The following is a 15,000-nucleotide window of genomic DNA, read 5'->3' as shown; positions in this document are numbered from 1 at the left end:
TTGTGGGATTTATTTTTCCAAATGAAATCTAAAAAAATCTTATTTATTTCAGTGACTGTTGACTCTTTCACAAAAAGAGACAAAGATGGATAAACAAGACGAGATAAACCTTCTGCTTTTGAGAGGAGTACTGTTAAAGAAATTTAAGTTTGTATGTTCATCTGTTAGTTTTGTTGTTTAGTTTGTCATTTTGTCAAGTTTCAAACTATAACTAATCTTACAGGCCCCCTTTGTTGCACATGCATTCTTATCTTTCTGGCCTCAAATTGGACAGCTACGGGTGCCAGGTACGGCCTCCTCGCGAATGTGACTCCCCAACGCCAGAACCCTTTTCTGTAAACACCTCCCTTGGGGCGTTGATGACCCCTGTTCAAATGGCTGACCCTTAGCAGATAAAGTGAGACTCACTCGCTTCTAAGGCCGTAACTTATGAATTAGGGAGGTTCAGCACAAGGCTTGGTATCTCTAAAGCAACAATATCGTCATGGCCGGAAAGATAACTTGTATGTGCCAGGCCTTGTGAAAATACACCATACACCAAAAGATGTCTTATAATCTGAAACCATTAGAATAGGCTGGAAGAGTGTGATGGAGTCAAATGTCAAGTTTCCCATTCTGTATTGCATATTCAAATTGCTTATGCTGATGCAAATAAAGACCATGTGTGCAGTCGAACACGCTGGCTTCGCCTCGGAGTTCGAGGGCTGCCCTCGCGCGTAAATGACAGACAATCTTGGCTGGTTGATTCATTTGTTCAGGCTTGTTTTGATAGAAACATCCTTAACATTACTTGGTCCTTCGAGCCGGATGAAAACGTGTGATCTGCGGTGGACGATTGACGACGACTGAAAACGGCGCCATGGTGAAAAGTCCTCTCTTCCAGGAGGCCAGTCCTGGGCCATCCTCCACCGGAGAGAACACAGACTTCATCCATGAACCGCGAGTGTCTCGACCAGCGGAGAAATTGTCACAGGTCAGTGGTTGTATACAACAGATAGTAAAAAACTTGAGTTTTTGGGTTTTTGAAGGATAGTAGGGTTTCAGGGAGTTCCTTTACCCGAAGAGATAGTACATCTTAGCTTAGCTATTTTCTGGAAGAAATACAGATTTAACTTTGCTATTTTGGAAGACTTGTTGGAAGACTCGGACAGTACAGAATTAACTGTTGTTTTTTCTGGAAGACAGATTTAGGGGTTCTTATTTCTGGTAGAGTACAGATGTAATTATTACTATATTTGGAAGTGATAGTACAACGTTTGTTATTTGTTAAAGACGAAAATAGTTCATCTATTTTCGCGGGCACAGAACTGATCAATCTGTGAGTGTGAATGTTTATTGTATGAATGTCCAAAGTTTGAGAAATCTAAAACTGACGAACGGGTTGTGAGTAAAAACACCCAGGAATACCCGCTCCAAATTGGGAGTAGAAGCTTGGTATTCAACCCAAAGTCAGGCAATTTGAATTTTTCTCAACACTGAGGAACCATAACTAGACATCATAACAATTAAGACTGTCAGAAATGGCGGCAAAATTGATGAAGGAAGTTAACTGTCAACTTTCCGAATTTGAAATAAAGGAAAAATGTAGGTTAGCTGAAATTGAAAAATATTGATTAGCTTCTCGTTTGTAGCGGTTCAATGTTGAGAACTGTGTGTGTTGTTTTGTGGGCCCGTGTATATGTCTGTGTCTGACTATGTGTGTGTGTGAGAACAAAGAAGAGAAAGGGTGGGGGTTGAGTCAGTGAGCTGGAGTGTGTGCGAGTGTGTGGGGTGAGTAGATCATTTTGTTTGCGGAGGTTTGCGAAAAAACTGTATGCAAAGTGAGTGAATGGTGTGATTGGGGATTACAAATACCATTTGGTATTTTATCCCATGTAATACAGTAGGATTATAAACAGCAGACTGTTGTGGATGTAATAGACAAGAAATCTCCACCTGAAAAAGTTGAAGTGAGAATTGCCACAACAGGAAAATTGAGTTGCTGTCCTACTGATGAGAAACCAGTTTTTAGAACACCCTAGGTGTTGACAAACTGGTCCAATTTTCAAAAATTGGGGTATTAGGTAGTATAGTAAAGTCCAGGGAAACTTTGCAGTGTAGAGATTGGAAGTTAATAAGAAAAGAAAAGGAATGTGTAAAGAAAGAAAAAGAATGTGTAGAAAAGGGAAAGGAACAATTAATGTTCCATAGAAAGGATTGATGAAGTCCAAATGATAGGGCAAGTGAGAAAGGTGTCATAGGCAGATTTGCAAGTGGAAAACTGTATAGAGTAACAGAATTAGAACCGATGTGGTTGAGGGACGTAGGACACTGAGTTGGTTGCATGAATTGAAAGAGAGAAGTAGGTGTTATGAAAGATTGAATGAAGGTTTTGAAAGTGAACATGAGGAATCTTTGCAAAAGCATAGGTGTTTCCTGATTTTGAATTTTTTATTCGACACATTGGTAGTTTTGAGTGGTTTTGAAAAAGCTACAGTGAATTTGGAAATTGGGAGCAGGAGAAGCCTTTGCAGGAGGCAAGGAGGAGGGGTGGTTGTAAATCCTGAGGCGTGTAGGAGAAACAGCTCTGTGAAGAGGTCCCAAGTGAGGAGGAGGAAGAGAGAGAGTTTAGTGATTAAAGAATGTGTCATTTGAATGAGAGAAGGAGGATAGGAATTAGATTCTGCTTTTTGGTGAATTGAAGAAATAAATATTTTATATATCATATTTCAGTTGATGATGTTTGTATTAAGGTAGACCAGAAAATGGAATGAAATACAGAGGTAAAGATGACACAAGAAAAAGTTTGGCTAGAAAGACTATAATTTTCATTAAAGCAGAGAAGAAATTAGAAATTACAGATGACATTAATGTGTACTTGTCCACTTTAAGGTAAAACTGGTTAAAGTGAAATGAGTCACAAGATTAGGAAAAATGGGAAATAAAATAGAATTAACAAGTTCACTTTTGTGATAAGAAATTTGTGATTAGGTGAAAAGGAAAAAGAAAATTACAGGCTTTTCAAATAAAACAACCTAATTTAAATTGGCCGACTTGTCAAATGGAGGAAAAAATCCTAAATTCTGCACGAAATTATGAACGTGTCGAACAGAAAAAGGAAAAAACAGAACGTCCTGTTATAAACATAAGTTTTTCGGGACCGGGTCGTGATAAAGAAAAATCACGCGGACAAAAATACCAAAAAAGAAATCCATTTGACTTGTCCAAATTGTCACCCAAACATCAACAGTGGTTCAAAGAAGGCAAGTGCTTCAATTGCGGTGAAAAAGGTCATCTCGCTCGTCAGTGTGGGGGAAAAGTTAAGCCCAGTCGACGCCGTGTTGACGACCCCAGTGGGGCGTCGGACTGCGAGTTGATGTCCAAACCTCTGGATTCCCCCTCTGACAGTGACAACAGTGAGGACATTGAGGAAGATATTAAACATATGTTTGACCTCGAGAATTACTTAATGCGTCATCAAACTGAACCGATGAGATGCAGCTGTTAAAAAAGGAAGTCACATATTTAGGCCGCATTTTGACTGAAAAGGGGCGCATTTTTGGTGACAAGCAAAAAGAAGGCGTTGCCCGAGCCCTAAAACCAATAACAAAGAAGTAAATGATGTCCCTTATAGGTGTATGCAATTATTGCCAGGCATGGATTGCAAAGTACTTAGAAATCACACGACTATTGCTGGACATCATTTATGACAAGCCAATGACATTTGAGGAAAAAAAAATGTTTGAACACTTGAGGCTGACAAGCTTTTGAACTTGTCAAGTGTGAACTCATTGATTAAGATGTATTAGCACTACCAAATTACTATGAGCCATTTGAGCAAAAAGTGACTGCAAAAAATGATTTCATGACCTTGTGTGGCTGCAGACGCGCAGGGCTCATGAAATCACTTGCATATTAGTCACAACAATTGGATCAAGCAGTCTTCACTGCTGCTTTAAGGAATCAAAAAATGACATTCCTTTTCCCACCACATTCACATTGCACGGCGACCTAATTGTCACATTACACTGATAAGGTGCGCTCAGCCCAGCGTCACTTTTTCCCGCACCAGTAGAAGGCACACCACATGACTGTGGAAGCCGAGTCCAAATTACCACCAAACAACGACCTGACCTCTTGGACACCTTTCTCCCGACTGGAGAGACAGTTTTTTGACGGCCGCAAAGGGGTGGGAATTTTTTTTTTAACAAAGCATTTTGTGTCAAGGGATATTAAAATCTGTATGTGCAGGACAAGCAGCAGAAATTTCTGTGCTGATCCAGAATTGCAAGATGTTTTCTAAAAAACATTTTACAATTTGGACTGACTGCCAAGATATATGTTTATGTGTTCTGTCGACATTGGGCAAACGGCGCTTTAAAAAATCACAAAAGATAAAAGAAAAGTTGTGCATAAAGCACGTCTAAATAAGTATTTGTAAATGCAAAATTTTCTGAACAGAAAATGACACGATTACAATTGAATACTGCCTCGCTGACAATGCAGCAAGGGGTAATGCACACACACACACACACGCAGCAAATCAACTTGACAATTTGATCTCACGCCAGGGAAAAATACACCACTAATTGAATGCACACATTGGGAGAAAAAAGGTGCAAACATTGCTGAGGAGTAGAGGAGTAACATGAGTGACACATGTGTGTCAACAGGGGGAAGTATGATATGAAATTGTTCCCACATATAGACTTTAACAAAAAACTTTTTTTTAGACAAAGTGTTAGTTGTTTGGGTTGCAATATTGTTTGGTTATAATTAATGTGTTTTCAAAATGGATTACGTTGTTTCCAACAACACATGATGATGTTAAAACAGTTGGAAAAAGTGTTGTGTAATCGAATTATCCTGACATTTGGAATTTCAAGAGTGATTTAAAGTGAAAATTATGCATTTTGTGAATAATGTTTGTAACAAGTGGGACAGTTGTTGCAAAATTGACTCAAAGCGTCATTTTGCATACAGTCTGCAGGACTTGTGGAACGCACGAATGGAACTGACTTATCAAGACAAAGAAAAAAAAAAAGAGACAATGGCCAGACTGTGTTTCAATCACAGCAATGAGGATAGTGCCAGCCGAAGGAAGGACACTATCCCCTTTTTATCCTATATGGCCTCACACATAGACTCTCAGGTTCATCAGAACCACCAGCGACTGGCACATCTGTCCCAGTCCACATGAAAGACATGTTTGACCACAATTACTGGCCAGTGTGTTTTGATCCACAGATAAACCACGTCCATGTGGGAGACCAACTCTTCCTCAAGGTGCTGAAACGACCTCGTTGGGACAGTGAACGCTGGGACGGCCCTCATCAGGTGATTGCAGTGACCCCGACGGCAGCAAAGGTCGAGGGGCGTGGCGGCTGGAACCATCAGTCGCAGTGCAAGCTTCTCCGGTCCCTGCTGAAGGCTGAGCGACGCAAGTCCCTTGGAGAGGATCTCCACCACGTACACTCCAATGTACCAACAAAAGACCACAGTTGGAAAGAGGGTTTTCCGTGGCAAACACACCCCTCTCGGAAGGATGGAGCAAGCCGCCGAACAGCAACTGGGCACGGCCCTGTCGACCAGATGCATCATCTACTTCCTTGCAGGGCTGTGCCTGGTCAGCGCACAACCTCGAGACCAGGACAACGTCAAACGCAGACGAGTTGCACAGGCGCAGACTGCTGACTACACGCACATCAAATAAAACCTGCAGCCTCTGAAAAAACGCTCAAGGTCACTGATTCATGTAACTTGCATCACAGAAAAGAGTTGCAGTTGTGAATGTTTGATGTTCCGGGTTTATTTTGTACATACATGTATTGGACCAAAAACTGCATTAGCTTTGCTTTATTATCTTTTAATTGTTATTATTTTTTTGGGCTTCTCGTTCGGGGCATGGGTTTCTACCCTTTTCTCCAAGAATTTTTGAGTTTTTGGGTAGTTTTTCTCCCCCCTCAAGCGACAGCCTTTGATGATGAGATTTGAAACTTGATAAACAGGAGGGATATGTTAAAGAAATTTAAGTTTCTATGTTCATCTGTTTGGTGTTTAGTTTGTCATCTTATCAAGTTTCAAACTATAACTAATCTTACAGGCCCCCTTTGTTGCACATGCATTCGTATCTTTCTGGCCTCAAATTGGACAGCTACGGGTGCCAGGTACGGCCTCCTCGCGAATGTGACTCCCCAACGCCAGAACCCTTTTCTGTAAACACCTCCCTTGGGGCGTTGATGACCCCTGTTCAAATGGCTGACCCTTAGCAGATAAAGTGAGACTCACTCGCTTCTAAGGCCGTAACTTATGAATTAGGGAGGTTCAGCACAAGGCTTGGTATCTCTAAAGCAACAATATCGTCATGGCCGGAAAGATAACTTGTATGTGTCAGGCCTTGTGAAAATACACCATACACCAAAAGATGTCTTGTAATCTGAAACCATTAGAATAGGCTGGAAGAGTGTGATGGAGTCAAATGTCAAGTTTCCCATTCTGTATTGCATATTCAAATTGCTTATGCTGATGCAAATAAAAACCATGTGTGCAGTCGAACACGCTGGCTTCGCCTCGGAGTTCGAGGGCTGCCCCGCGCGTAAATGACAGACAATCTTGGCTGGTTGATTCATTTGTTCAGGCTTGTTTTGATAGAAACATCCTTAACAAGTACCCTTCCTATTATAGATAAGTCCCTTTGGAGCCATAAACCAAATATCTGTCGAGATTTTTTAAGTCTGTCTGAAAAGTTTAAATGCTGTCTAACTAGAAGATTTTTAGAGATGAAAATTCCTAAATACTTAACTGACGATTTCAAAGGGATATCATCCAATACAGAATCCTCGTAGTCATGTAAGGGTAAAATTTCACATTTGGTTTTATTTAGTTTTAATCCCGAAGCCTTGGAAAAGTCATCTCTGGTTTTTATCTTTTAGAAAAAAGGCGGTGTCATCTGCAAGTTGAGAGATTCTAAGTTCCCTGCCAAAAATGGTGATCCCTTCCAGTATTCTGTCATTACGAATATAAATAGATAATAGCTCTGTAACAATAATAAACAAGAAGGGGGAAATTGGGCAGCCCTGCCTGACCCCTCTGTTGACAGAGAATCTATTAGATGTTTTCTGATTTACCATCACAGAACTATTGATATCTTTGTAAAACATATGGACAACGTTAACAAAGTTGTTCCCAAAACCAAAAGCCCGAAGAGATTGGAAAAGAAATGCGTGTTCAACCGTGTCAAAGGCTTTATAAAAGTCCAGGAACAAAATAAGAGCCTTAGATTTGACATCATCTGCGTAATCTAGCAGATCCAAAATTAGTCTTATATTACAGCTGATGTGGCGATTTTTCATAAATCCTGTTTGTGTTTCTGCAATGATGGAGTTCAGGTCTTTCTTCAGCCTGTTTGCATAAGCTAAGGCCAAGATCTTATAATCTATTGTTAATAGTGTAATGGGGCGCCAATTTTCTATTAATAAAGGATCTTTATTAGGTTTGGGAATAAGCGATATAACTCCTTGCTTCATTGTAGTTGTCATCTCTCCCCGACTGACGCACTCCCTGTACATTAAATTTAAAGGAATATTGATATGATCCCAGAAATGGACGTAGAATTCAACAGAGAGTCCGTCAATTCCGGGGGATCTCCCCTTTTTCATGGATACGAGAGCATCTTGAATTTCTGCCATGGACAAATTTGAGTCACAAGATAATCTAAAATCCTCTTTGATCAGAGGAATACTGTGGACTTTCGTCATAAACCTCTCACAGTCGTTTTCGTTAAATTTCGTTTCATATAAATTTTTGTAAAATTTACTGATAAAATCAGATATCAACTTTTGATCTTGGGAGGGAGTTCCATCAATATTAAGAGCAGTAACTGAGTTTCTTTTAATGTTTCTTTTCTCAAGAGCAAAGAAATAACTAGTATTTCTTTCCCCATTCTCTAACCACCGGGCCCTAGATCTAATAAATGCTCCTTTTGCCATATCTAAATATGCTTGGTCCAATTGTAGTTGAATCTTTTTCAATTCAAGTTGTTCTTCTTCGGTTAGATTGTTATTTTTTAATAAATAGTCAAGCTTATCCAGCAGATCAGATTCATGGAGGTTTTTCTCTTTCTTTAATTCTTTACTTCTTTTTATAGAAACACATCGGACCTTAAATTTGAAAAACTCCCATTTCCTACTAAAGTTGTTGTCCGCCCGATCATTTAGAATGTCATTTATTAAGGATTTGATGGAGTTATTGAATGAATCGTCACTAAGTAAAGAGTTGTTAAATTTCCAATATCCTCTTAAACCAGGGTTTTCTTGGGTTTTACCCAATTTTAAAATTATTTGCATGTGATCTGTTAATGGGGCATATTGATGATAAACTTCTTTTACAAATTGAAGAATAGATGATGATATTAAAAATAAATCTATTCTAGATTTCAGTGTTGCATTTCTATTACACCAAGTGAATTCCACCACATTGGGGTTAAAAAATCGCCAAGCATCAGTCAGGGAGAGATTAGAGCAAAGTCATGACAGAAGGTTATTTGTTGATCTCTGGGATAATCTAGGAGGATATCTGAAGTGAAATATGGTTTATTAATGTTGTTTTACCACATAAATGCTGCATAATAACCATTTTATACCTATATACACGCGTTAGTAGATGTCTGTGTCTATGTGTTATGAGAATGGGAATAATTGGAGGGAATTTGCACAGGCTGTGTCTATGTGTTATGAGAATGGGAATAATTGGAGGGAATTCGCACAGGGCCTAAGCACCAGGAATGTCTGACTCATGCGAAAAGGTACAGCCGATAACGAAAAAAGGGAGTATCGAAAAGGGAGTAAGGATTGGCAAAGGCCAAGGTTGTGCGAAGGGCCATGCGAACCATCAAAGCGCACTCGAACGGGAGGGGATGGGGTGCGATATTGGCTATAAGAATGTGACGGAGGCAAAACGTAAGTGGAGTCGGCTGAGGGTTCTACGCGCGGACGCCCAAGCATCGTATTTTTTGCTCGCATTACTGAGGACGCCGGGGCTCTCCGTCCTTCCAGCACACAGTAATGAGATTTATGTATTGCATGTAATCTATGAGCTGAAATACAATTGTTGCTTGCTTGCTTGTACACTTTATACTGTGGGTTAAATAAAATGTGCCGCTTGTTTAACACAGTGAAGTGTTTGCTGTCCATGTAAGTCGCCGACGATCCGCAATCCTGAAGTTAATAATAAGTCATAGCAATTGATCATGAGTTGTGACTATTATATTATTTGATACTGTAATTGATTATAAGCAGTGTCTACTCAAGGGCTCACGCTTGTCTGATTGGATATAACAGACAGCTTAACCCATTGTAATTCACGCTTGTCTGATTGGATATAACAGACAGCTTAACCCATTGTAGCCTGGCGTTTGGGCATCAGTCTCGCTACTAGTCACTCTTATTGATGCTGTAATTGATCATAAGCAGTATCAGAATTGTTTCAAAACAATATCGATCCTTTGTGTCGTCTGGGCACTCGTTAAAATCTCCACAAATAATAGTGACAGCTCCTTGGTATTTTTTGTTGAGGTCCTTTAATTTTAAATTTATTAATTCAAATGATATTTTATTAAGAGTGTGAGAGTTAAATCCGTATATGTTGCAAATGATAAATTTAGCATTGTCTTGTTTAACTATCAACAGAATCCATCTACCATCACTAGCAGATATTGTCTCAAGAACTTCTCCCTTGAATTTATGCAAGAAAATCAAGACCCCTGCAGAATGATTAGTGCCATGGCTAAAATAAGATAGATTCCCCCATTGTGTTTTCCAAAAATTAACGTCTGACTCGCCAGAATGTGTTTTCTGAAGTAAAATTAAGTCAGCTTCTGATTTTTTACAAAACAAAAAAATTGCCTTACGCTTAGTAATATCCCTCAGACCTTTAACATTCAAGGACACAACATTAAGACACTTAAACAAATCATCCATGAAAACAGAGTAGAACACTTGAAATTTGAAATACCAGACAAGAAATGCGCTTTTAGAAAATAAAGATCTTAAGAGGTGGCGATTAACAACCATTTAAATTATCTAAGCATTTAGTAAAAGAACATGTTGCTCTCACGGCACAATCGTGAGTTAAACAAATTTGAAGAATAAAGGATCTAAAGTATGTGTAGACTATTTAGTGATTGAAGATGTCAGACAGTTGTAGGACGAGTGATTAGTGCAACAAAGTATAGGAATGGTTTGAAGAAGAAGAAGAAGGAAAAAAAATAAAAAAATAAGTAATAAGTAAGTAATAATAAATAAAGAAAGAAAGAAAATAAATAAAATAATAAATAAATAATAATTAAATAAAATGTGTATATTAATATGCATAAATAAGTAAGACAGATATGATATAAAGAAAACAAAAAACAAACAAACAAAAAAACATACACGGTCTCACATACACACAGACACATAAATATAAGGTACCTTTTGTAATCAAAACGAATCTATTCTAAAAATTCAAAACAACCTTGTATTTGAATTATACTTGTGCCGGAGCTTAGAGGACTGTATGTGTTTCACCTTAGGGGTGTTGCGGATGCCTTTACTACTTACTTGAATCTCCCAAATTACTCAAACCGAATTAACTCAATCCAACTGTGGTGTAGAGAGAGCAAGAGGAAACCAGATTCAACACTTAACACAATTTATTACAACCAAATAATTGAATAATCTTCACTTTATATAACCAAATATAGCAACATAAATTTAGTTGGGCGCCCAAATTAATATTACTAAATGTTCTGTCCAACGTTGCCGCGGTTACTTATATTGAGGAGGAGAAACTGCTCCTCCGCTGGCGAGTGAGCGAGTGCACCTGCTTGTTGAATGGTCGGGAGGAGTCCAAATGGCGAGGGTGGGTGGCTGCCGCGATGACGGTGGATCCGGAAGACGCTGCCCAGTCCAGTTAATGCTCACAGTCCACCGCTGTTGACTGCGACACACCGCTAATGGCTTCGGGTGTCCTCTCTTCTCCGTCGTGTGAGCCAGCCTAGCTTGCCAACTCACGCTCGATGTCTCGACCGGCTGCCGTGCTGAGAACGCGCTTTCTCCTCTCGAAGCGTGTTCACGGTCTCCTGATTGCGGTCACACACTCGCCGTGGTCTCGCCGACCAACTCCTCACTTAAACTTTATCCGTGGCGTCTCACTCAACTTCTCCGTATTCGTAAAATGTCTCTCAAAAGTTTAACTCGCCGCACGCGCAGTAACATTCTGTGCACTGTACACTCTCGCGAGACATACGGGAAACACAATCACAGTAAACTGCCGCAAAACAAACTAGTGCCTATTTAAACAGGTGAATTAAAGGCAGTAAACAAAATACAGGAAATTATATTAAACAAACTCCCATATATTAAAGAAACATGCCCTCTTAACCCCTTACAAATCGCAGACCCTTCAGTACAATACTAGTGTAGAAATTAAATAAATTATAAATAAACTATTAAACAACCAAATAATTAAAATAAATTATTTAAAATCAGGTTCACATTAAATAATAATTGTCTCCAAAAGGGGTCCAATGAAAGTCTGCACAGTCTCAAACATTCTACAGTTTTGTTCCGGATTAGCCCACTTTAGTCAAAAAGACCAATTTATTTTAAGTTACCTGTGGAAAGTCCATCTTCTTCCCATTTATGAAGACGAAAGGACCACGGAAAACAGCTTTTTCCCCTCTTTCTCTTGCTTTCTTGAACCAAAGGCCAAAGCTTTTCTCTTGCAGCTTTATCCTCTGGGGACAAAGCTTCGGTGATCCTCAGCTTGTTGTCAAGAAGAAACTTGGAACCTCTCGCCTCCTTCCAAACAGCATCCCGGTGTCGTCGCAAAGCAAACAGGACTATAGTTGAGCGAGTCGAGGCGTCTGGACGTCTCTGTCCAATGCGGTGAACGATGTCAATCCCCTCCTTCAAGCAACCTCGGGTGGATGGTGCAGTTCCCTCCAGCATGGTGATAACTTTGGACCTGATATTCTCGTTGTCTTCTTCCTTTATTCCGTGAATCTTCAATGACCAGCGACGGCTGTAGCGATGGCTCTCTGCAATACTTGCTTTCAGGAGTTTATTTTCAACCTGGAGTTTCTTAATTTCCTTCTCCATTTGTACTCCTTTTTCTTTTTGTTGTCTAACATCTAACGTTAGTTGTTGGACTGTCGCAGTTAGTTTTGCAACCTCTTGTGAAGTGGCCTCCGTTGTTTTCTCAATGGTTGAAATTTTCTGAAAGGTCTCATCGTGTTTAGCAGATAGAGCTTTAATTGCCGCTAGTATACCACCTTCATCTTCGCTTTGCTCTTTTCGGTGCCGGTTTTTTTGGAGTACCGTTCTGGGGCATTTTAAAGCTTGAAAGTTCCATATTTCCATCAACTTCTTCCATTGTTACTGCGGCAGTTGTGTCGTCGCTGGGCATGACTGAGGACTCCGCTGTCGACAAGTTATTGCTTTTCTTCCTTTTCTTCCCTTTAACTCCCTTTCCCATCCAAAAAAAAACGTGTCTCACTTCAAAATACAAGGTTGGATGCGTGAAAGCTTAAAAAAATCTACTTGTACTTACATAACTTGGTGTTAATCACAAAACCCCTTGACTATCTGAACAACATACGTTCTCTTACGTCGCAGCCATCTTGGCTCCTGGGCGGGCTTCCAAAACAACCCATGCTTGATAACGCAACGGCGCAATGATGACGTCACAAACACAATCCCAATTCTGGCATTTTGTACGCTTGCAACCTGCGCTCTCGAACACTACGTATAGTATACACTTCAAAGGAGGAGGAGCGTAGGTTATATAGTGTGGGTATTAGAATTGGGGCGTGGTGAATAGTGTGCACATTTAGACACAGCGGAATTCCATAAGCTAACATCGCCAAGACGAAAGTGGTGAGAATTGATGTAAACTGTCTTTCAATAATATTTAATATTGAGTGTACTATATTTACCTGTTTCAAAGATAGTGCAGTAGACGGTATTCTTGGGGTAGCCATCCTTCTGTCAGACAGAAATAACACTTCCTCCTCTTGTTCTTCAGTGGGTCGCATCGAATGTTTTAAAAGGCATTACCGCCATCTACTGAACGGGAGTCTGGGTCAGATGTATACACAGAGATACGCGTGACGTGCCATAGTTCTTTTTTTGGAATATAATTACGTTCATTTTATTGCAAACCATTATATATATATATATATATATATATATATATATATATATATATATATATATATATATATATATATATATATATATATATATATATATATATATATATATATATATATATATATACATATATGACGTGCCATAGTTCTTTTTTTGTAATATAATTACATTCATTTTATTGCAAACCATTATATATATATATATATATATATATATATATATATATATATATACTATTTCGCGAAGAAGAGCAGGTTCCCCCGGACACGATTGGTGGCGACGTTTCGCGCGGTTCGGACCGTATCAGAGCTCCGGCCGGCGTGCGTGGCAGTTAAACCGTAGATGAGCACCTTCCCCGGGCACGGGCGGTGCCAAACGGCCCCTAAGTTTAACCGAATGGGAGCTGCCGAGGAGGAGGGCATGCTCGCGTCACAGTAAGCCGAAGAGGAGCACCTTCCCCGGGCACGGGCGGAGCGCGAGGCTGTTATGAATGAATAAATAAATAAATAAATAAATGAAGAATGCCACCTTTCATTTCACTGTCATGATCCGTGCCTGTCATGCCGCGTGTGTTTTTGTTTTTTCAGCTGTGTGGACGTTCCTCCAGCAATAGTCTCGCGCCATGCCGTCAGCTGCTGCGAGACGCGCTGATTACACTGACTATATTGTGATTATAATAAATATTGTAACGTTGTATAATAAATCAGGCCAATTTGTCCATCAGCGAACGCTTTTATTATTAAGCCAAAAACGGCTGCTGTTGGCCGCAACCACGCCGATCAGAGAGAGAGAGCAACACAACGACAACAACATAACGACAACAACATAACGTTCACTCCCCTGCTGCCTTCACAGCCTCCACAGAAAAGAGGAAACCACAGAACCCTTGAACCATTTACAAAGTCGCTACACTATCTTTGTATCACCACCTTTTTTCCCGTGTCTGCGTTTGGAGAGTCCTGTTCAATCCTCCAGCTCTGCTGGAGGATCATAACATTCACAGGGCACACCGGACGGCGTACCAGCAGGTAAAAGTCGAAGTAATTAAATAAATACAAAAAGAAGTAATTGAATAAATACAAAAATAATGGCTGGGGAATAAAAACACAAGTTTTAATAATAATTTGGTTTTTTTTTGTTATAACATGAATTTCACTCTCTCTCTCTCTACCCATATATATATATATATTTTTTTTTGTAAGCATTTTTGAAGGTGTGCCGCTACTTCGCACCTATATATATATTTATATATATATATATATATATATATAGGTGCGAAGTATATATATACTGTGTTTTTTTTATTTTAAGGTGCGACGCTACTTCGCGGATTTTCAGTTTTCGCGGGTGGTCTCGGTCCCCATTAACCGCGATAACCGGGGGTTCACTGTATATATATATATATATATATATATATATATATATATATATGGGGACTTCCGGTGAGGTCGCACTTGTCAAATGTTTGACATTGAGAAATGAGAATGAGTGAGTGTAATTAAGTGAATGGTGAACCCATCTGAGTTTGAATGACATGTGCACAGCTCTATTTAATTACCAAGAAAATTCTGCACTAACTGTAGCACTTTTTTTTTTTTTGCAAGCTGCACCTCATTTTGGTTGGTCGTCGCTCGAATACGAAAGGAGAGGGTAGAAGTGTTGCATGGAATATGCCCAAATTAGAATAGGAGAATAGGAGTGTAGCATCACAGGGCGTTAGCAGAAGAATGACAGAAATTTTAGTCCAAAAATTAAAGTTCAACGAATGAAAAAGATTTAAAAGTTTGTTGGTTAGATTAGGAAAATCGGGGGGGAGGAAGGAAAAAAT

General features: G+C 39.6%; 1 protein-coding gene across 3 annotated transcripts in view; it reads right to left on the bottom strand.

Moving 5' to 3' along the window:
• lyrm2 (LYR motif containing 2) overlaps positions 1–13,994 on the bottom strand; it is a 43,056-nt gene extending 29,062 nt beyond the window's left edge. The window contains exons 1-2 of one of the 3 annotated variants that reach the window (XM_088285778.1): positions 13,701–13,994; positions 12,956–13,082 (exon numbers count right to left, since the gene is read on the bottom strand). In XM_088285778.1, the coding sequence (XP_088141904.1) occupies positions 12,956–13,054 (99 nt within the window). In that variant the 5' untranslated portion in view covers positions 13,055–13,082; positions 13,701–13,994. Of the gene's footprint in view, positions 1–11,632; positions 12,791–12,955; positions 13,083–13,700 lie in introns of those variants that run through there. The other 2 variants (XM_088285777.1, XM_088285776.1) reach the window with 2 other exon arrangements.
• Positions 13,995–15,000: the final 1,006 nt, after the last annotated feature.

Source organism: Idiotropiscis lumnitzeri, chromosome 21, assembly GCF_059441095.1.
Source record: "Idiotropiscis lumnitzeri isolate Australia: NSW breed Sydney's pygmy pipehorse chromosome 21, RoL_Ilum_1.0, whole genome shotgun sequence".
NCBI lineage: Eukaryota > Metazoa > Chordata > Actinopteri > Syngnathiformes > Syngnathidae > Idiotropiscis > Idiotropiscis lumnitzeri.
The sequence above is the reverse complement of the archived record's forward strand: the minus strand, read 5'-3'. Positions and strand labels throughout refer to the sequence as shown.